We start from the raw sequence: 21,918 nt of genomic DNA, 5'->3' as shown, positions 1-21,918 counted from the left end.
ACAGACACCAAGGGCTTTTGGCAGGATGTCAGAACAGTCAGCCAGGACCACAGTCAGTTCTGGAACCTAATTGCTACTTTCTTCATTCATGATAATATTGATGGTAATAGCACCTTGGGTAGCATTCTTTTGTGTGTGTTTTTCATATTGTGTCCTCCTACTTTGTCCCCTTGTATAAGTGTTTATTTTTATTTTTCATTTACTTTAAAGGCAGAGCAAGAGTGAGAGAGTATGTCCACGTATTGGCACACTTCCCCAGTGCCTACAATAGCCAGGGAGGGCTGGGCCACAGCCACTTGCCCAGAACTCCATCTGGGTCACCCACATGGCTGGTAGGGATCCACACACTCGCACTGTCATCTGCTGCTTCCCAGGACGCATTTGCAGGATGCCGGATTGCAAGCAGAGTAGCCTGCACATGAGCCAGCACTCCTATTTTCTATGTGGATGCACCAGTGGCAGCTTAACTGCTATGCTGCAACGCCTGCCACCATGTTTTCTCATTTAATCTTCAAAAACACTCAAAGTAGGCAGGGTGGGTATTTTTACTTTCATTTTAGAGAATGGAACTGAGACCCAGAGAGAAGAGAATGGTTCATGGTCCTAGAGCTGGTCAGTGGTACACTCCATACTAGACCTTGGTTTTCTTATGTTTGCTTCAGGCTACTGTGTAACTGACCAGTGACAGGGACATCTATAGCCTTCTCAACTGATGCATATCTTGTAGCCTTAGCACCTTTTTCAGGTTCATGTATTTTCTAGCTTCTAGCTCTTTTTTTTATTTAATACTAATTCTATCTCTATTGGGAATTGATATATTAGTTGGGAATTACACTCCTGTTTATCAAAACAGATTTAACATAGAGCTAATGTAGCTTAAGATTCAGGTTCTGGTGCTGACATTGTGGCATAGCAAGTTAAGCCTTCGCCTGCAATGTCTGCATCCCATAGGGGCACAGGTTCGAGTCCTGACTGTTCCACTTCTGATCCAGCTCCCTGATAATGCACCTGGGAAAGCAGCAGAGGATGGCCCAAGTGCTTGGGCCCCTTTACTCACCTGGGAGACCTGGAAGAAGCTCCTGGCTTTCAGCCCCAGTCTTTGTGGCCATTTGGGTAGTGCACAAGCAGATGGAAGATCTCTTTGTCTCTTCTCTTTTCTCTGTAGCTCTGCCTTTCAAATAAATTTTTAAAAAATGAAACTTTAAAAAAATTTTAAAAAGATTCAGAGACAGCACTTGCATAGGAGACTGTGTGTGCTAGAGTTGCTGGAGTTGTGGAGTGTCTTAAGGGGAGGGAGGTGAGGTTGAAACCAGCAAGCCTTATATGTTAGTGTTCAGCTAAAATGCTTTGAGAGATTTAAGGCACCTGATTATGTAAGTTATCACCAGGCTTAACCTACCTTAAAGGTAAACCCAGTTTTAATGAAGTTTCTCTCCAAAACATTATCCAGGGCTGGATCTGGTTCTTCCCCAACATCTTCAATAAGCAAGGGCCTTCCAAGGGAAAGGCTGTCCTCCAGGTGGTTTCTCTGTCCACCTCTCAAATAAATAAAATAAATAAATGAAAAATTAAAAATTTCTCTTAAAATTTTAAGGCCAGCATCTATCTATAGATCTATATCTAAATTTCTTGTTATTATAAATGAGTGTCTAGTGATTGGTCATGTAGCTTAGTCTTTGGCAATACCGACTTTATTTGATAAGTACAAATCTTTACAAATAGAATTAGCATTTGTCTTTTAAATATAGAGGAATGGAATCATTCATTTCTAAAAATCAAGGAGAGAGCAACAACAGTATGTTGAAGTGTGGGTTAACTTACTTTTATTGATGCCAGGAATAACAGGAAGGGGTCTATGAATCAAGAGTAGCTGAAATATGTTCAGGAGCCTCAGGGCATCAAATCTGAAGATAATCTAAAGTTTCCTCTAAGGTAAAATGAGGCGTGCAGTTAGGTAAGCAGCAGTGATACCAGAATTTGAACATGAGACACCTTCCAGTTTTTTTTAACTAGGGATATGTATTTCTTTCATTTTTTATTGCTATATGATCTTAGCATGAATACTTGTTGTTTTCACAGTGAAATCATAATGCAGACATTTCTATTATCTCAGTTTTTAACATCTGAGTAGAGTCTTACTATTGGCTCAAAACATCACTGGAAGTGTCACTTCCAGTTCCATGGAGGAGACATAAGACACAGGATTGAGCTGACAGACACATGGACATGAAATCTTATACCTTCTTTAGAAAAAATGGCTCATATGTATCTGAAGGGCCAATATATAATATCTTAAAGTTATACTTTTGATCCAGGGGACATATTTATATCAATAAGAATTTCTTTTGATTATGGGCCTTCTTAGACCTTGCTTGAAGATGCAGAACGGTGTAGGCATAAGATGCAGACAGCTTCCACACTGATCAGTGGCCTGGCTGGAGAAAAAGAGAGATGGACAGAGCAAAGTAAAGAGTTTGCTGCACAAACTAAGAGACTTGTAGGTATGTATGTTCTTTTATTAATGAAATTATGTGCTTGCTGCATCAGTTAGCAAGTTGAAGCTTTAATCAGAATAAAATACGTCCCTTGATTATTTCAAACTTGTGTTTGTGTGTGTGTCCCCAACCATTTCAGAGGGATGGATATTGGCCTGGTATTGATTCTATCCTGATTAGATTTGTTAAGATCTTTATACATCTTATCATCAGGTTGCTTATGCATTCTCTTATAAACACATGAGGATATTGATCCAAGGCACTTTGAATGAAAGCTCTTTCTTCTGAGGTTTTGTGTTCCTTAAACTTAATCCTTTCCCTTCCAAAACAAGTCCAGTTAACCCAATGCTTGACTGCTAGCAGCTATGACTTGGTAGACCCTTTGGACCCTGTTTCCCTGTTTAACAATGAACCAAATTACTGTCTGTTTTCTAGCACACAACAATGTATGGTCTGGTCACAGTTTGATTTGTAGAATTTGATTTAAAACAGTGGTTGTCTTCTATTTATAAAAATTATTATATGCACAATTACAAGGATAATCATAAATATTTTAGTGATGTTTACTTTCTGTTTTAGGAGATGTATTGTTGGCTACGGCTTTTCTCTCTTATTCTGGTCCATTTAACCAAGAGTTTCGAGATTTGCTGTTAAATGATTGGAAAAAGGAAATGAAAGTTCGGAAAATTCCATTTGGAAATGATCTAAATCTCAATGAGATGTTAATTGATGCTCCTACTATTGGTGAATGGAACCTCCAAGGTCTGCCAAATGATGACTTGTCCATTCAGAATGGAATCATTGTCACAAAGGCATCACGCTATCCTCTGCTAATTGATCCACAGACTCAAGGAAAGATCTGGATTAAAAACAAAGAAAGTCAAAATGAACTCCAGGTACTTTGTATATGTATATATTCTGTTATCAGCTAAGTTTTATTGCCCAGATAAACAAAAATACAAGATAAATAAAATATTTTAACATCTTAGCAATATTTGGTAATCCCAGGTAGAGCAGTAGTGGATATAAGTTTAAATCTTAATATTAAAATGTTCTCCCACTTTCACAATGGCCTTGTCTAAATAAGATCAGAATTCGTGAACTCAAGAGGCTTCCATAGCCTTGGTAGCTCATGACAAGAGCCTCGGGTGATTACTGATGTCATAAATAAGAGTGTCAATTGTTAAATCAACAACAGGAGTCACTGTGCACTTACTCCCCATGTAGGATCTCTGTCCTTAATGTGTTGTAGTATGCAAATTAACAGTAAAACTACTACCCAAACAGTACTCTATACTTTGTGTGTCTGTGTGGACAAACTGTTGAAATCTTTACTTAGTATATACTAAGTAGATCTTCTGTATATAAAGATAATTGAAGGCCGGCGCCGTGGCTCATTAGGCTAATCCTCCGCCTTGCGGCGCCGGCTCACCGGGTTCTAATCCCGGTCGGGGTGCCGGATTCTGTCCCGATTGCCCCTCTTCCAGGCAAGCTCTCTGCTGTGGCCCAGGAGGGCAGTGGAGGATGGCCCAAGTACTTGGGCCCTGTACCCCATGGGAGACCAGGAGAAGTACCTGGCTCCTGCCATCGGATCAGCGTGGTGACCGTCTGACAAGAGTCCTCTTGTGTTCCTCTTTCTAGGTCACTTCGCTAAACCACAAATACTTCAGAAACCACCTGGAGGACAGCCTTTCCCTTGGAAGGCCCTTGCTTATTGAAGATGTTGGGGAGGAACTAGATCCAGCCCTGGATAATGTTTTGGAGAGAAACTTCATTAAAACTGGGTCTACCTTTAAGGTAGGTTAAGCCTGGTGATAACAATGTGCAGAATAATCGCCATGAGGCCAGGTATGTGTGAAACAGATGGAATTCTCTCAATAGGCAACGAGTTAAATTGGAGTCAGCGTTGAGAGATATTTGTTTTCTCTTTTATACTTCTGGAGTGGAGGTTAAAGTACTTAAAAACAATCCTTTTTGAATTATCTGTTTCATTCTTATAGAAAGAAACCAACTCCATTTTCATATTTGACTATCATCAGCCTATAAACCCCTCTATTCCTCTCTCCTATATCACATCTGCTCCTTTCGTTGGCCCTGGTTACAAATTCTAATTATTCAAACCCTTGTCCATGCCTGGATGTGGGAACCCTCCTCTCAGCTTTTCCTATAACTACCAGAAAACCATACACTAGATGCCCCTTTTTGACTAAAGCCATTTTGGGCACCTGCTTGGGAACCTTCTCTGTTCTCCCCAGAAAATCTCATTATGTGAATGATAAGTCTTTTCATAGTCTTCTGGCCACATGTGGTATTATTAGTTTTGAACTTCAACACATTTTGAGTGAAGGACCCATCTCTTTTCTTCAGTATGATCACAATAATTTTTGGTGCCAAATTCTATATTTATTGCAACATATATATTGAACTTCCTTCTTTCCTTCCTTCCCTCCTTCCCCTCTTCCATTTTGCTTTCCTCTCTTCCTCCTTCCCTCCCTCATTCCTTCCCTTCTCCCTCTCTCCTTCGAGTCCTCCTTCTTTCCCTCCCTCCCTCCCTTTCTCCTCCCTTCCTCCCTCCCTCCCTTCCTCCCTCCCTTCCATCCATCCATATATCCATCCATCCCAGTGGTTTAAAAGCCCACGAATATCTAATGACCATTTCTTTGTTTAGTATACAAACGATCTTTGGCTACATAATTATTTAAACAGTAATTAATTTTATGTTTAAAAGACAGTAAGGTGTGTCTATATTTTGTTAGTTTGAACTTTCTCTTTTTCCTTTTTTGAAGGTGAAAGTTGGTGACAAAGAAGTAGATGTTATGGATGGTTTCAGACTCTATATTACCACCAAGCTGCCCAATCCAGCCTACACCCCTGAAATAAGTGCTCGCACCTCCATCATTGATTTCACTGTCACCATGAAAGGTCTAGAAGACCAGCTACTTGGGAGAGTTATCCTTACAGAGAAGCAGGTGGGTGAAGGGTGTTCTCCTTTTCTGTGTTGCATTGATGAAGCTTAGGTATGATAATAGCGGCAATGGGACTGAATTTCTTTTCTTTTTTTAAGTCCTGTTTTCTATGAATTCTTAAGGGTCTTAAAATTATTAATTATCTAACCATATGTTATAAATATGGTTATATTTATTATATTATAAATAAATATTATATATTATAAATAAATTACATATACCAATTGATTTCTTTTATGCAGAGTAGTGGTATAACTATGTCGATGTCAATCTCATTTTTAGCATCATTATCCTGGCTTTATAAATGGCTTTATTTTTCCAGAAATGCTATTGTGCATTCTGTTCACTTTTTGGCTTTCAGTGCTCTAACACATATCCAAATTTTCCTTTCATTTGATTCATTATTATGCTTTTAGGATACAAAATTAAAATGTTAAACACAGATAACAATGTTGTCAATGTTTGCTTGTTACCCAGTAGAGCTCTGTGTGTGTTGTGATGGCATCTGATGTGAGGAGGTAGGAGTTTGTGCCACTGGAGCTTGCTGGTGCACCTTCTGAAAGCTCCTGACTTAATTATGTTCTGGAAGCATAACTATATGGCTGCTTCCTTCTGTTTGGTGAGATAACTTAATGCTCGTGAAAAATGCTCAGATTATAAACTTCCTTTCTCTGAGTCAGCATTTTCCCTAGGGAACATGTGAGGCTTAAGTAGAGCAATGTAGAGGATTTTAATGGGACTATTATGGTGAAACTGTTTGAACTCTTAGCGTTGCTATTGATTTTCTCCTGGGTTAGATAGCAATGAGAAAGTTAGTTTACTTAATGGCTGTGTCTACACAGACCTGAAGATTTGTTTAGATTAAGACCACTGGCAACATTTTTTGAATTTATCCTCCAGTTATCTTTACCTTTTCTGTTGATTGCATCATACTTCTGAGCCCTATCCTGCGTTTACCTCTTTCTCCTTCCCTTTGTTTTTTCTTCTGAATTTTTCTCTTTATTTTTAATTTGTAGCATGTGAATCATGGGGTTTGAAGCTGCATTAAGGGCATTTAATTCAGCTTTATGCATTCACTTGGTTGGTTGACCTCAGCATGGCACATGCCAGTGTTACATAGTTCCTGCCACAGACAAGCTATGGAGGTAATAAGAGCCTTCAAAATAGGTACTTATAGGTTGATTTATTTTTTGAGTCCTGAGTTAAATCTCAATAGAGGTGGCTGAGGAAAGTTAGCATTAGCATTTAATTACTCCAGAAAGGGCTGAGATTCTTGATCAGCAGCATGGGAGGTTGAGCAGGTGAAATTCCTGAGATACCCTAACTCTGCTTCTATCTATAGCTTTGGCTTCAGGGAGATAAGGGTCCCTGAGGGCAGTCTGAATATTATCCTTGTCTTAGGTTTTTAGGGTACTTCAGAAAGTTTGTGGGAAAATAGAATTAAATAAGTTAATTTTGTTACAAAAATTTTTTGAGATTTATGCATAGTTTTTTTAATATTATACATTTCCATGAAATTGTCAAGCACCTTTTATGTACATGAATTTCAAAATTTTTTAAGTAGAATAATCTTTTAATTCTATTTTCCATGAATGGTTTAAAGTCTGTTTGTTTTAAGCTGAGATGAATACAGTTCCCTTGGAACAAATAATTAGGCCTTACAGATTTTAGTGGTGACAAAACAAAACCCAATAACAACAACACTGAGCATTTAATTGTTGCAACTGTTTTAAGTAGGAACATGTTCTAGTCTTTTGAACAATTTTGAATAGCCTTGTACAGCCAATGTGGATCAAGTGCCAGGAGTTTTCTTCTTGAGAAAATTGAGTGTCTTGAGAAAATTGCTCCTTTCCTATCATCTCATCAGAATCTTTTACAGCTTCACAGTAAATAAGCCTTACAAAAATGTGGCCAGAGTAGCACGACACTCATTCTTTCATAATAAGAGAAGGTCATCTTACCCTGTTCCACATTGTAATATAAGAGCTAAACTATATATATATTTCTCTCCCCAGTAAAGTTTCATGATATAAGAAGTGAGCGACTCTAAGCCACTTCTGTTGGGGTTTATGTAGTATACTTTCTGTAAGAGACTTTCTCTTTGGCAGCATCTGCTCTTCCCCCATTTCTGGATCTGTTGATATTGCTGAATCCTCTCCACCTGGATGGTAGTGAATTTTTTTGGGCAACTTCCCCACACTCACCTGTCTCAGGGGTCAGGAAAACTCCCATTTTGCTGAAGGCACCTGTGGTTTACTAGAGACAGAGTCTCTCATGGGTGCTTTCTTGTTTTTTATATAGAACATTTTCTTTGTATTGAAGGCTTCATTTATTGCTTTCATTCTACATTCTCTCAAGGTATGAGACCAACTTCTGTATAGATTGCATTGATGTCAGCTCCAGAGAGCTCATCTTTAGTGGTAATCAAGCCATCTAGGGGTTACATCACTGGCCAGCACCATCCTGCTCAAGTGAATCTGAAAAATGTGCTTCTAAGTCTGGAGGCACGGGTGGGAGCATGATCTTCCTGTTAATGTGACCTGTTCTGGCAAGCACTGGGTACAAAGTTTCTATGTGGCTTGTCTTAACTTGCATGTCTCCTCTTTCATCAAACCTATCCAAATGGTGCAATAGTTCCAACATTATTTATTGAATTTGCCATTCACCACCAGAATTTGGGTCATATTATTTATTTATTTATTTTTATTTATTTGACAGGTAGAGTTATAGACAGAGAGAGAGAGAGAGAGAAAGTTCTTCCTTCCATTGGTTCACTCCCCAAATGGCCGCCACGGCTGGCACTGTGCCGATCTGAAGCCAGGAGCCAGGTGCTCTTTCCTGGTCTCCCATGCAGGTGCAGGGGCCCAAGCACTTGGGCCATCCTTCACTGCCCTCCTGGGCCACAGCAGAGAGCTGGACTGGAAGAGGAGCAACCGGGACTAGAATCCAGCACCCATATGGGATGCTGACACTGCAGGCGGAGGATTAACCAAGTGAACCACGGCGCCAGCCCTGGGTCATATTATTTTTTCCCTGTGGCATCAGTTTCAGCACTAAACACCAAAGGATTGGGCATATTCTTCAGCAACTCGCATCAGTTCCATTATGGGCCTGGGATCATTACCTAGGTACTACCAAGTAAGTTCAGAGCCAACCACTCTCAACAAAGTGACTGAGGTTTGGTACTGCTTTGTCTAACAGGGTTTTTACCTATGCCAGGTGGACAGTAGAGAATTACTACCTTAGGGAACATTATTCCTATCTCTTCAGCGTATTCAGGATGAATGAGAGGAAGCACCACAGATTCCTTAATTTCCTGGATTTGGTTGTCTAATGCCCCAGTTTTAGCATAGAGATGGAAGGGAAGAGACATCTGTTTGAATAGACACCATCTTTACTGCACTGCTGGTGATATTCTCACAGTTACTGTATGAGCTGTCTTTCCGCTTTTCAGATGAAAAAACTGAGGCTGATAAAATTGTAGAACAAGACCAAAGTCATGTAACAAATAGGTCCCGGGATCTGTGATTCAAATGTTGTATCTTCTTGATCTTCTCCCACTATCTTACATTCTTTTCTTTACCTATCTTCAGGTGAGGAATTTTATAATGTTCACCTTTAGGAACTCAAAAATGATTATGAAAGTGTGTTAAATCTATGAATATAGCCGTAAAAATTATTTGATTTTTTTCAGTTTGTTATTTTTTTATTTCCTAGTGTAGTCATAGTGTAAGAGCCTTTATTTTAACTTTATGGAAATGAATTTTATAGCAACCATTAAATGTCATTTGTTGGTACTAATTTGTATATTTTCTGAAATTTGAGTTCCCATGTAGCGAATAAATGAATTAAAATAACCTCTATGGAAGCTTCCCGCTGTAACTAAAAACAGGTGGAAAAAAAGATGGTGATAATGGAAGAGGGGGAAGTTGGTGGAGCCTCATAGGTCTTAGAAAAAATCTAGGTTTTATTCTGGGTGAGATGATTGCTTTTGGAGGGTTTGGGGAGAGGATTTGTATTTTAGTAGCTCTATTCTGCCTGTGAGTGGGGGAGGATGGAGGCCTGCTTGGAACCTATAGTTTAGAGGAGTCAATAATGATAGATCATGTCAGGTTGGTGCCGCTGGGGGAGGGGGTGAGAAATGATGAGTGTAGAATTTATACTTGGAGTTGGTGGGGTTTTCTGATGAATTTTCTGTGGAGTTTCAGAGAAGAAAGTGATCAAGGAGGGCTGAAAGGTTTTGTCTGAACAGCTGGAAGAATGAGGCTGCCATTTATTGGGCTGGGGAAGGCTGTGGATCAGAACTTCTGCTAATGGTGCCAAGTAGAAGATGTATCTTAGATACTCAAGTGGAGGCATTTAAAGGATATATGATGTGGAGCTTATGGAACTTTGAAATATTAAATTTGGAGTTATGTCAATAGTTTTTAAAACAAAGATGAAATTTATAGAGTTATAAGAATATTTTTCCTAAATGCATAAAAAAAGTACTAAAAAGGAATTACTATCAAATCACTGAAATGAAAGGACTGGCTTCTCCTTTCCCTTGGTCTTTGTGTGAGAACTGGATCATAACAAAGGGAGGTCATGTCATTAATGGGTAGTCCCATTAGCATGTATGTGTGGCTCCCTAAGATTCATCACTGTGCAGCTCTAGCTTTCTGGTCCTCTCAGTATGGAGTAGAACCTGCAAAACCTACTGATCCATGTCCAGAATACCCAGTTGAGTAATTACCTTTCTGAGGCTGACCTAAGAATTTGAGCAGGGTGCCATCAGTTCTGAGTCACAATCAGAACTGCCAGCAATGCTTCCTTGTGATTTTATTATTCAGGTCACCTGCATTGAACCCTAATTTCCCTGTATTGTATTTATATGGAATTATAAACACTAATGCAGTTAAATTTGGGTAAATTGTCAATGGATACTGTATCTGGAATGCTTTTTGAATTATTTCTCTAATGCATATCTTTCTTTTTAAATTTTTAAATACTATTTACTCATTGTCATTTCCATTTTTGATGCTTTTCTTTAGCTTCAATGTTAGAGTCTCTCATGTAACAATTGCATTCTCCTTATGGAACTTAACTTGGTGCCGGAATCATGTTTTCTTGGTTGTCTGCAGCCTCTGAGCTTCATGCTTTCTTGGTCTTGTCCAGCGTCATGTATACTTCTCCATTCTCCCACCCTCTCTGGCCCTATCTTTTCTTTCTTTCCCTTCCTCCATCTTTCCCTCACCAGGCTACCAAGAGGAAGAAACAATCAGCAAGGACCATGATACTTCAAGGCCTTGTTCTCCCTGCTATCTTTAAAGGGCCTTCATAGAAGATGTGCAAATTCACTTTTTTTTTTTTTTGAGAGAATAATATCTTTTCAGGCCTTAGAAGACTTTTCAATCTAAATGTATCTGCAACATCAGTTTAGATTGCTTGCCTAAGTTTTTGGAAATTTGCATTTCAATTTATTATTAGATACTGTTTGAACTACCAAGTTTGAAATAACCACATCCACACAATAGCAGAACACTGTTTATTGATTTTTTTTATTTGTTTTGAATGACACCTCTATCTCCGACCACACACACACACACACACACACACGGGCAAACAGAGGTCTCCTATGCTAGTTATGCCTCAAATGCCCACAGGAGCTTGTGCTGGGCCAGAACCAGGAGAATGCCACCTTGGTGGCTGGGGACATAACCGCTTGAGCTATTGCCTGCTGCCTCCCAGGGTGCACCTTAGCAGGAAGCTGGAATCAGGAGCAGGCCCAGGTCTTGAATCCTGGCACTCCAATATGAATTTGGGCATCCTGAGAAGCATCTTAACTGCTGTGCCAAAGGCCAGCCCTATCGTGGAACGCTTTTAAACAAGAAGTGAAACAGAGTAAACTTATTTGACCAGAGATCTGTGTATTTGTCTTCAAATATATTTTACCTTCAAAGATTATGTACTATATACAATCACAAAAGGCACTTGAAAACAATTTAACTTTAGAAAATGTCGCTCCCCCTCTTCGTGGAGGAGCAACACAGGACCCTGCGCTGTTCTTTCGTCTGCTCGGCCCTCCCCGGGTTTGCTGCTGGTTCTTCCCGGGTTGGCTACTATCCCTTCCACCTCCGTGGAAGGGCAGTTCCCCCTGGCCACATTCCCCACTTCCGCAGGGGAGCGGCACACCGCCGGCCGGCTTTCTCGGGGGCTGCACAGGTGTTCCTTCAGCTAGATGTTCCCCTTAGATGTTCCCCATAGATGTTCCTGGTGCGTGCCGTCTCTCTCCTCCTTTATAGTCCTCCTCTGCCAATCCCAACTCGGCTGCCCACATGCCGAGTACGCTGCTCTCCAATCAGGAGCAAGTCCTACAGTTTATTGGTTGAACTGGAGGCAGCTGTGCAGAAGCTGTTTACTTCTCTCCCAGCGCCATATTGTGGGAGAGCAGATGCATAGAATAAGTCTTAATTCCAGTAACTCAGTCTAGTCCGGATTGCTCCCCACAGATCCCCCTTTCTTTTTATTTTTGGCGTTGATACGCACCTGTCTTCGGTGCCCCGTGGCACACACTCTGCTCTGCTTGCTAGAGTTGCCACAGGTTCTTAAAAGTCCTATCAATCAGGCAAACCGAATCCGGGTCCTCTCTTCGCCATGTTGTGAGGCGGTTTTTAGGCGCTGATGCGTGCCTGTGTTCGGTGACCTGCGGCTCACACTCTGGTCGAGCCGCCTGCTGGCGCTTACCGCCTTAATCAGGCAGACCGAATCCAAGCTTTCTCATTGCCGTATTGTGGGGGAGACTTATTAGTGTTGGTTCGTGCCTATCTTCGGTGACCTGCAGCTCATACTCTGGTCGAGCTGCTTGCTGGTGCTTATCGCCTTAATCAGGCAGACCGAATCCAAGCTTTCACATTGCAGTGTTGTAGGGAGGCCTTTCTATTTCTCTATTTCTCTATCTCCGGGCATTCCTATTTCTCCCATTTTACTTCTATCTTCCAGCATTCCTATTTCTCTCATTTTACTTCTAAACTTCTGTTTCTCTTATCCCCGCGGCTTCCTGGCGGCGCTCGCCCCGAGGCTGCTTCTCGGCACCTCACCCCGCGGCAGCTTCACGGCTCTGCGCGGCTTCCCGGCGCCTCGCCCCGCCGGCGGGCTCCCGGCTCTGCGCGGCTCGGCTTCGCGCGCACACTCCGCGGTCTCCACGCCCCTTCGCGTCTGGACCACGGCCTCGCGCCAGCCCCGCGTTCCCTATCTATTCACGCCCCGTGCTCTCTCTGCACGCGGCGGCTTCCACGAGTAACACAGCGTAGCTTACGTGTCCGCCACTAGCATTCAATCTAAGTTCCCCGGGCTAGCCTGGCGAATTCAACCCAGCATACGTCTCCGCCCCACGGTTTGGCTTCCCGTCCTTTGCTCCCCGGGCTAATCAGACGGATCCCAATCTGGCTTACGTTTCAGCTTCTGGTTTCAACTTTTCGCCCCCTATTCCCGGGCTAACTTGAGAACCCCAAAGTGGCTTTCGTGTCCGCCTTGGCCTGCCCCCCACGGCTTCAATTTCCCTAACATTTTTCTCTACCCGGTATGTTTCCCCAAGCTTTCCTCCAACAATACTCCTCCCTCATTTCTCCTGGCCTCTCCCCACAGTCCGCATCCGAGTCTGTTTGTTCTAGCTTTCACTTTCGCTTTCGACCTTAGAGATTTCTCCCAGCCTCCCCCCGTAGTCCGTATCTGAGTCTATGCCTAGGATTTCAACAGCTTCTTCCGGCACCTCTTTCGTCCGGCTTTTCCCTAGGCTATTTGCTAATCTCTCTCTCCGGTATTTTCCCAGTTCTTCCCGTTTCTTCCCTCTTAAGTTTGCTATCCGACCTAGGTTTCCTAATCCGAGTCATTTCTTCCCTCCTAAGTTTCATATCCATCCTAGGTTTCCTATCCGTCCTGGGTTTCCTATCCGAGCTAGGTTTCCTATCCGAGTCACGGCACCATTTTGTCGCTCCCCCTCTTCGTGGAGGAACGACACAGGACCCTGCGCTGTTCTTTCGTCTGCTCGGCCTTCCCCGGGTTTGCTGCTGGTTCTTCCCGGGTTGGCTACTATCCCTTCCACCTCCGTGGAAGGGCAGTTCCCCCTGGCCACATTCCCCACTTCCGCAGGGGAGCGGCACACCGCCGGCCGGCTTTCTCGGGGGCTGCACAGGTGTTCCTTCAGCTAGATGTTCCCCTTAGATGTTCCCCATAGATGTTCCTGGTGCGTGCCGTCTCTCTCCTCCTTTATAGTCCTCCTCTGCCAATCCCAACTCGGCTGCCCACACGCCGAGTACGCTGCTCTCCAATCAGGAGCAAGTCCTACAGTTTATTGGTTGAACTGGAGGCAGCTGTGCAGAAGCTGTTTACTTCTCTCCCAGCGCCATATTGTGGGAGAGCAGATGCATAGAATAAGTCTTAATTCCAGTAACTCAGTCTAGTCCGGATTGCTCCCCACAGAAAATAAGTAGATGATAATAAAAAGGGATAATGATTTTTTTTTTCAAATTTTATGTTGTTTTCTCCCTATTCTCTCTTCTGTTAATTTCCTTTCTCCTTTTTTGATATCCATATCTCCTGCCCTCAGGTATGATAAATACAGTACAGGTACTTGGGAGTAGCCAGGTTGCTTAACTTTTTAAGGAATGCTCCAGTAATAGTTGTTATATAAGAAGAAAATATCATTATGTAAATTAACAGGAATTGGAGAAAGAAAGAACTCATCTTATGGAGGATGTAACTGCAAACAAGAGAAGAATGAAGGAACTGGAAGATAATTTGCTTTACCGTCTGACAAGTACTCAGGGATCCTTGGTGGAAGATGAGAGTCTCATTGTTGTGCTGAGTAACACAAAAAAGACAGCTGAGGAGGTGACACAGAAGTTGGAAATTTCTGCAGAGACCGAAATTCAAATTAACTCAGCCCGGGAGGAATATAGACCTGGTGAGTTTGATAATGGAAGACAAATATCATAGGAGGGTGGAGTGAGGAAGAGATGAGAATTAGAGAAGTTGAATGATGTAAGCAGGTTATGCAAATGACTCGAAAGTGGGGTGGCCATTTATGTTTTGTGGTATTTCTTCTGGAAACTTTTCAGTAAATTTGAGATAAAAATTTTTATACTGGTATACATATTTTAGAGATTTTTTTTCTTTTTTCTCTTTAAAGACTTATTTTATTTATTTGAAAGACAGAGTTACGGAGAGAGGTAGAACCAGAGACAGATCTTCCATCTAATGGTTCACTCTCCAGATTACTTCAACGGCCAGAGCTGAGCTGATTTGAAACCAGGAGTCAGGAGCTTCTTTCGGGTCTTGGGTGCAGAGGCCCAAGGACTTGGGCCATCTTCTACTGCTTTCCCAGGCCATAACAGAGAACTGGATCAGAAGTGGAGCAGCTGGGACTCGAACCAGTGCCCATGTGGGATTTCGGCACTGCAGGCCACGACTTTAACCCACTGTGCCACAGCACCAGCCCCTACATGCTTTTAATTTACATTAATTGGCAAATCCTTTAAGGTTCTCATGAACTTATTTTTAAGTTAGAAAGTAAAGAAGAAGAAATTAAACAAATATATACCTGGTACAAATTAGTGAAATCTGAAGAATTAGTGTGGCATCTGTGGACTGCTCACTGTTTGTCATTTGATAACAATTGCTAGTATATTGTTTACAAGGGAGGTGGTTCTTTGGTCTTCATGCTCTACCACCACCCTGCAAATCAGTGTTGCTCAAGAGTTCAACTGGCTATCCTTAGTTTCTTTATTTCTCCTGGAGAAAGAATGGAAACAATGCCATCTATGGTGATCAGTAAGGAACATTCATTTTGTAAAGGCTTGTCTTAGAAACTTGAGGCCAAGCTTAGGCATGGATTTCCAGAATGAAGTACTAAATGGCTATATCACTGTGTATGAGCATAAGAACTTTTAAATTCTTGTGGCTTTCTATTTTTTGTAAAATATAGTTAAGTATATTTAACAAAGGTCTGGTGATTCTGAAGTAGGAAATACCATTTGATAAGGAAAGAAAAGCTGATAAATAAGAATAAAATATATTAATGAAGGAGTATTACTCTAGATCTTATTGCTGGTAGACATCCACTGATACGAGATAAAAACCTAAGTTGTTGTTTTCATTTAGAGTCTAGGCTGACCTGTTTGCATGGGTCATTTATTTTGCACTCTCAAGGCACATGCAACCTTGCTGTTTGTGTTTTAGTTGCCACACGGGGCAGCATCCTCTACTTCCTCGTCACTGAGATGCGCTTGGTTAATGAGATGTATCAGACTTCGCTCCGTCAGTTTCTTGGCTTGTTTGACCTTTCCTTAGCCAGGTATGTCTGTATGCAGGAAACTATGCTAAATACTGCATCTGTGTGCATGAATGGGCATTACATCCATAACTTCCTTTTTTGTTTTTAAATCAAAGATTAGTGTAATTTCTAATGTGTTAACAAATCATTCTCATTTGTGTTTTTATGCTCAGAGAATGCACTACCAACTATTTATCCATTGATTTGATTCCTTTGGTTCCATGTGTTTCTGTTAAACTATAAAATATCCAAGATGTTGTGAGTAATAATGCCTTGCAGGTACAATTGATTCAGACAAAATTGAAGATTCTGTTAGCTTATTTCACGTTGAGAGAATGCTTGTTATTTTAGATTTAGGAGGCTTACACTTGATGTATAAAAATAAGGATTAGTCTTCCAAAGTTACTTATTCTCCATTGAAGATGTTGTTTGTTATAGACTATTGAAAAGGATAGTGGGATAAGCGTGATTTAAATGTTCTCTTCCTAGATCTGTCAAGAGTCCAATTACTAGCAAGCGGATTGCTAATATCATTGAGCACATGACCTATGAGGTTTATAAGTATGCTGCCCGAGGGCTGTATGAGGAGCACAAATTCCTGTTTACCCTGCTGCTTACCCTGAAGATTGACATCCAGAGAAACCTAGTGAAGCATGAGGAGTTTCTCACTCTTATTAAAGGTCATATAACAATGAAAAGTATTGTTTACAGGTGCAGATGTCAGAATTATCATGAAGGCCCTTTACACTATTTTTGTTTGCTCCTTTTAAATTATTTCCTCACAATTAAAATTGCACTTATGTGAAATATCTCATTTTTTAATTTATTGATTGAATATTAATTGAGGACCTCCTGTGTACCTGGGCCATGGAATAGGCATTTGGGACAGCTCAGTGAACAAAGCCATTATGACATATATGTGTGTGTGTGTGTGTGTGTGTGTGTAGTGTATATAGTAAGCTATATGCACAAAAGAGAGCAGGATAAGGGAGATGGGGGTTACAGGGCAGGTGGAATGGCAGAGGCTTAAAGATTTTAAATGGGATGTTAAAAGGGATCTCTTCCTTGGAGATAGGCAGAGGAGCAAAAACCTGAAGAAGCAAGGGTCTGTGGCCATGGGGAAATCTAGAGCAAGAGTGTTGGAGGCAGAAGAGATGGCATACATGGAGAAAAAGTCATTGAGGGATGGATGGAGTGCACTGGGTGAGACCTCTGCAGTTCATCCCATTGATTCTTTATTTTTTTTTTATTTTTAAATTTTTTTTTATTTTTTTGACAGGCAGGAGTGGACAGTGAGAGAGAGAGAGACAGAGAGAAAGGTCTTCCTTTGCCATTGGTTCACCCTCCAATGGCCGCCGTGGCCGGCGCGCTGCAACCAGCGTACCGCGCTGATCCGATGGCAGGAGCCAGGTACTTCTCCTGGTCTCCCATGGGGTGCAGGGCCCAAGGACTTGGGCCATCCTCCACTGCACTCCCGGGCCATAGCAGACAGCTGGCCTGGAATAGGGGCAACCGGGACAGAATCCGGCGCCCCGACCGGGACTAGAACCCGGTGTGCCAGTGCCGCAAGGTGGAGGATTAGCCTAGTGAGCCGCGGCGCCGGCCTCCCATTGATTCTTTATTCTGCATCTTTTAAAACATTGCTCAGACAGATTCTCTGGACCACTGGGGAAATAAATCATAAATTTGCCATCACAGTTTTGGATGTCTGGGAAAAATATTTAAAGTAATTGTGTGTTTAGTCAGTCCAGGCTGCTACAACAAATTACTATAGCATAGGTGACTTATGAATAAGGCAACTTTATTTCACAAGGTTTTGGAGGCTGAAAGTCCAAGATCAGTGAACAGCAAGGTTGGGTTCTGGTGAGTTTCCCTTTACAAGTTGTAGTTGGCTGACTTCTGATTGCATCCTCTCATGGCATAGAGCAGAGCAGAGGAAGCGAGCTCTCTTGTGACAGTTACACGGGTACTAGACCTATTCATGAGCATTTCACCCTGGTGGCTCCATCTAACCTTAATTGTGTCCCACTGGTCCAGGTGTTGATACCATCATGTTGAGAGGTCAGATTTCAACAAACGAGTTTTTTGGAGGACACAAATATTCAAACTGTAACATTTTGAAGTGATATTAGTATCTAAATGCTGTTGTCTACTATGCCTTTTTAAACAAAGCCTTTGAAGATAAGATGCGATTTCATTTAGCAGGGGATTTTTCAAGACTTTGTATAGAAAGTAGATATACTGGAGAACTGAAAGATGACCTCTATGGGGGCAATAGTGAATATGCACATACTGTGGCCTGGTAGGATGTAGGTTCATAGCAATACTTATACACAAATCCAGATGTATTTTCATATTTATATACCTATGAATATATTTTAGATTTACTTATCCTTATTTTTTAGAAAAGGCAGCTAAGGGTTAAATAACCTGGTTATTTTATCTAGTTACCAGGAATGTAAAAAAGCCAATAATTTACCTCTCATCTTCCCAATTTCAACCATCCTAACCAAAATGCTATCTTATGGTTGCAAGAGATTTTTTTTTTTTCCCACAGATTTTAGTTTAGAATTGATATATGGATGATATCTTCCCTCCCCCTCTAATTCTTTGTTGCTAACCCTTGAATGCTTGCTCCTTACCGATATGTGAACCTTATTTTCCAACTTTCCTAACTTGGGAAAATTCCAACCTTCCTAAATGTGGAAGATGAGTGTCTGGGGAGACACAAACTTCGCCATGTGAATGTTAGAGTTGCTTTCTCCAATGAACCCTAGGATGTTACTGATTTCTGGCCTCAGTGACTGATTCCCACTGAGGGATCTTTCCTGATGGGTTGTTGTTCCAGATATTGTGAATTCAAGCATGAAGTACTTTTACCCACGGGAATAACGTGGAGCAGAGTGTCCAGGTCTGCTTGATGTCTGTAAAGCATATCACAGTTTGGTGTGATGAGAACAAACATGGCTTTTACAGTAAGGAAGACGGCAGGTAGAATATTGGCTTTGCCACTTTCCCAATGTGTGATCTAGAGCAGGCAATTTAGCCATTTTAAGCTTCTGTTTCTGCATCTATGAAACAAGGATAGTAAAATCTATGTAATAGAATTATTGAGAATTCACACAATTTATGTAAATCTGGGCACAGAGACTTTGCTCAGCAAATGATAGATATTGCTAAATTTCCTCAGGATTTTAATTAGCTTAATGCTTGCACTAGTTAGATTTCTGTAGGCTTTTGGAATTCGATGGCTATTTATAGCACTGCTTTATGAAATGAGTTTCAGCGGAAACTCTGAAACACAATTATGTTGTCAAACTGTCTTTTCATAGTTGGTTCAGTTGAGAGTTACCTGATAATGTAATCTTTCTCCATAAAGACTTTAAAATTATTTAAAATAAACTGTTATTTAGATAGTGCTGTGGTTTTAATGTTGAGGTCTCCAGCCCCAGAATTCGTAAATTTAAAAGTTCTAACTCCCAAGGCACTATTAGAAGGTGGGGCCTTTGGAAAGTACTTGAGTCATGGGGAGCAAAGAAGCCCTGGTTAGAGGGATAAAGGCCTTTACAAAGAGTCTTGAGAGATGCCTCTTGCCCCTTCCACCAAGAGGATGTGAAAATATGGCTGTGTGTGCAGCAAAAAGTGGGCCTTTGCCAGACACTGAACCATCTGGAGCACTGATATTGGGCTTGCCAGCCTTCAGAACTGTGATAAATGCAATTCTTTTGTTTATAAGCAGAATACTTTCCAGAATACAGTATTCTGTTACAGCAGCCTAAATGGGCTAAGATGAATAGTAATAGTATATTCTGATACAGGTGTTCACTCATCCCTTAGGTGGCAATCGATCGCCTAGATGAATTTTAAGTCTGCTTATCTGTGACACTTCATGATTGTGTAATACAGCTTGTACAAATCTTTCATTATAAGCATGTATCTTTTTTGCAAAGTATTATGGAAAAACCCAATCTTATCTTTTTTTCTTAAAGCAGAAGAGTTTGAGCAATGAAAGGGATAGCACAATTCTCAATCTGACAGTTTATTTAGAATTACCCTCTTGTTTAACCTGGTGCTGTGTTATCCAGGAATAGGTCCTCCTCCCCACATTACAGTCATTTTTTTTTTTTTTTTTGCCCTATTGCACACTTTTTGAGAAAGCAAGATCTTCATGCCATGGTTACCTTCTCTTAAACAATGAATAATAATTTGGTTTATAAGGGACACCCTTTCCTTTCCGCTAATAGTCATTCCCCAAGCCTCTGGTGTGCAGTTTATTATTTTCAGTTTGTTGGAAAATGGGCAGTTGCCATGGAAATTGGTGCAACATTTATTCAACACAATGAAATTGTCCTTAGGTGTTTATTTAACTGCTCCCTGGTGTTAAAACAATCTGTTTTCATTTTATGAGCTACTGTTTCCATTGAAATGGCTTTAAGGCCCTACTTTACTTGTAAATATTCTATGATGGATTTGGCTAAAGATAAAAACTTAGTGGTATACATAGTGCCAGGATTGAGATTGGCTCAATAAATATCCCAAACATTATTATTTGTTTATAGCATACTCTTCAAAAAAGGATTTAAAAGGTGGCTAAATAGATTGGTTATATCCTTTTAAGGGTAATGTTTACAGCATATTTTCCCTGAAATACTTTGCTGGATGTTATTTATTAAGTAGGGTATTTTATACTGTAGGACACTTCCTATTTCTTTTTTCTTAAAACATGATTGTTCACACTTTAAATTTCTCTGAATTGGGCAACAAAAACATTTTAGATATCATTTATCTTATTATGCTGTGAGAGTTGTGTGAGTTTAGGTAAATTATCAGCAAGAGACATAAGTCAGTACCCACTGGAAGTGTTATAGTTAGATTGATGAAACCTAAGTGATATAGCACAGGGCCATTGGGTGTGCTCAAAATCTATGTAAATGATACACTGATTTATAGATGGATGCCTTTCAAATACATGTGGTGGTACTAATAGTTCCAAATAAATTCTGTATTTAAAATTAGGCAAGGCCAACATTGGGCAATTCCTTTTATAACAAGGTTTATTTGGAAGGCCAGAGTGACACAGAGAGAGGCAGAGCATTAGGGAGAGGGAGTGATATTCTATTTGCTGGTTCATTCCTCAGAGGCCTGCAACAGCCAGAGTCTCCCACATGGGTGGTGGAAACTAGTACTTGTGCCATCATCTGCTGCCTTCCAGGAAACCACTGGAAATGGTGGCAGGATTTGCTTGCAGCCACTGCTTTATGAGATGTGGCTGTCTCATGGGTCTGCTTAGCCTGTTGCACCCCAGTGTCTGCTTCTGAGCAGTTCTTAATGTTGACCATTGCTGCCATTTAGAGGCTCTCTGCCATGTCTTCAGTGTGCTTGTGCTTCACACACATATATCGCAACACCCAGCTTTCATTATTTGCATTTTACGTGTTTGAAAATAGAGGTCCAGACAGATGAGATGGCTTGTTCCAGACTTTGACCAGTTAAACTAGAGCAGAATTCGGCATTTTCTTGGTCCCAGAGCTGTATTTCTGATTATTAAATGGTTTTCTTAAAGCCATCTATTTATTTATTAATTTTGAAAACATGTCCTTCACTATGATTGATATTTCTTTATTTAATAAATGTCAGGGTAGTGAAATAATTGAAGTTAATTTTTGAATAAAACTTTTTTTTGGTTTCATGATAAAGCAAGCAATGTCTGAAAATGGTGTATTTTATTTCAAAGGTGGTGCTTCATTAGACCTTAAAGCCTGTCCTCCAAAACCATCCAAATGGATCCTGGATATGACTTGGCTGAATTTGGTAGAACTTAGCAAATTTAAACAGTTTTCAGATGTACTTGATCAGGTAACTGATGCTTTGACTAAACTTAAGCTAATGTCATGATGAGGAGCTTTCTGATTTACCACTGGTTTAAATCCGAGTACTGTAGACAAGAGGGATTTCTTAACATGGCCATGCTTAAAATATTACTTGTATTTGACTTTCCTTGCAGTTCACCCACAGTCTGCTAAGGCATGCAGCACCTATTGCATACTGATCTTGCAGGAAGAAATGTGCTCGGGAAGCGTAACTACTCCTGTCTTGGGCCATATGTCAGTATTACCATTCAGAGCTTCATGAGCAGAAAACCTGA

The 21,918-nt window shown here is 40.9% G+C and overlaps 1 protein-coding gene and 1 pseudogene across 2 annotated transcripts in view; one reads left to right on the top strand and one right to left on the bottom strand.

Annotated features, from left to right (window-relative positions):
• Window positions 1-21,918, top strand: part of DNAH5 (dynein axonemal heavy chain 5) — a 335,739-nt gene that overhangs the window by 279,446 nt on the left and 34,375 nt on the right. For both annotated transcript variants that reach the window (XR_007922507.2, XM_051853566.2), the window contains exons 62-69: window positions 2,366-2,501; window positions 3,075-3,391; window positions 4,137-4,292; window positions 5,282-5,464; window positions 14,162-14,405; window positions 15,680-15,794; window positions 16,263-16,453; window positions 21,508-21,629. Coding sequence is in view for 1 of the 2 variants with exons in the window: in XM_051853566.2 (XP_051709526.2) it covers window positions 2,366-2,501; window positions 3,075-3,391; window positions 4,137-4,292; window positions 5,282-5,464; window positions 14,162-14,405; window positions 15,680-15,794; window positions 16,263-16,453; window positions 21,508-21,629 (1,464 nt within the window). In the remaining variant the exon portion in view is untranslated. The remainder of the gene's footprint in view (window positions 1-2,365; window positions 2,502-3,074; window positions 3,392-4,136; window positions 4,293-5,281; window positions 5,465-14,161; window positions 14,406-15,679; window positions 15,795-16,262; window positions 16,454-21,507; window positions 21,630-21,918) is intronic.
• Window positions 7,718-8,834, bottom strand: LOC127492869 (26S proteasome regulatory subunit 4 pseudogene; annotated as a pseudogene).

The sequence above is a fragment of the Oryctolagus cuniculus genome, chromosome 14 (genome assembly GCF_964237555.1).
Source record: "Oryctolagus cuniculus chromosome 14, mOryCun1.1, whole genome shotgun sequence".
NCBI lineage: Eukaryota > Metazoa > Chordata > Mammalia > Lagomorpha > Leporidae > Oryctolagus > Oryctolagus cuniculus.
Note: the sequence above shows the minus strand (reverse complement) of the source record. Positions and strands in the feature narration are given on the sequence as shown.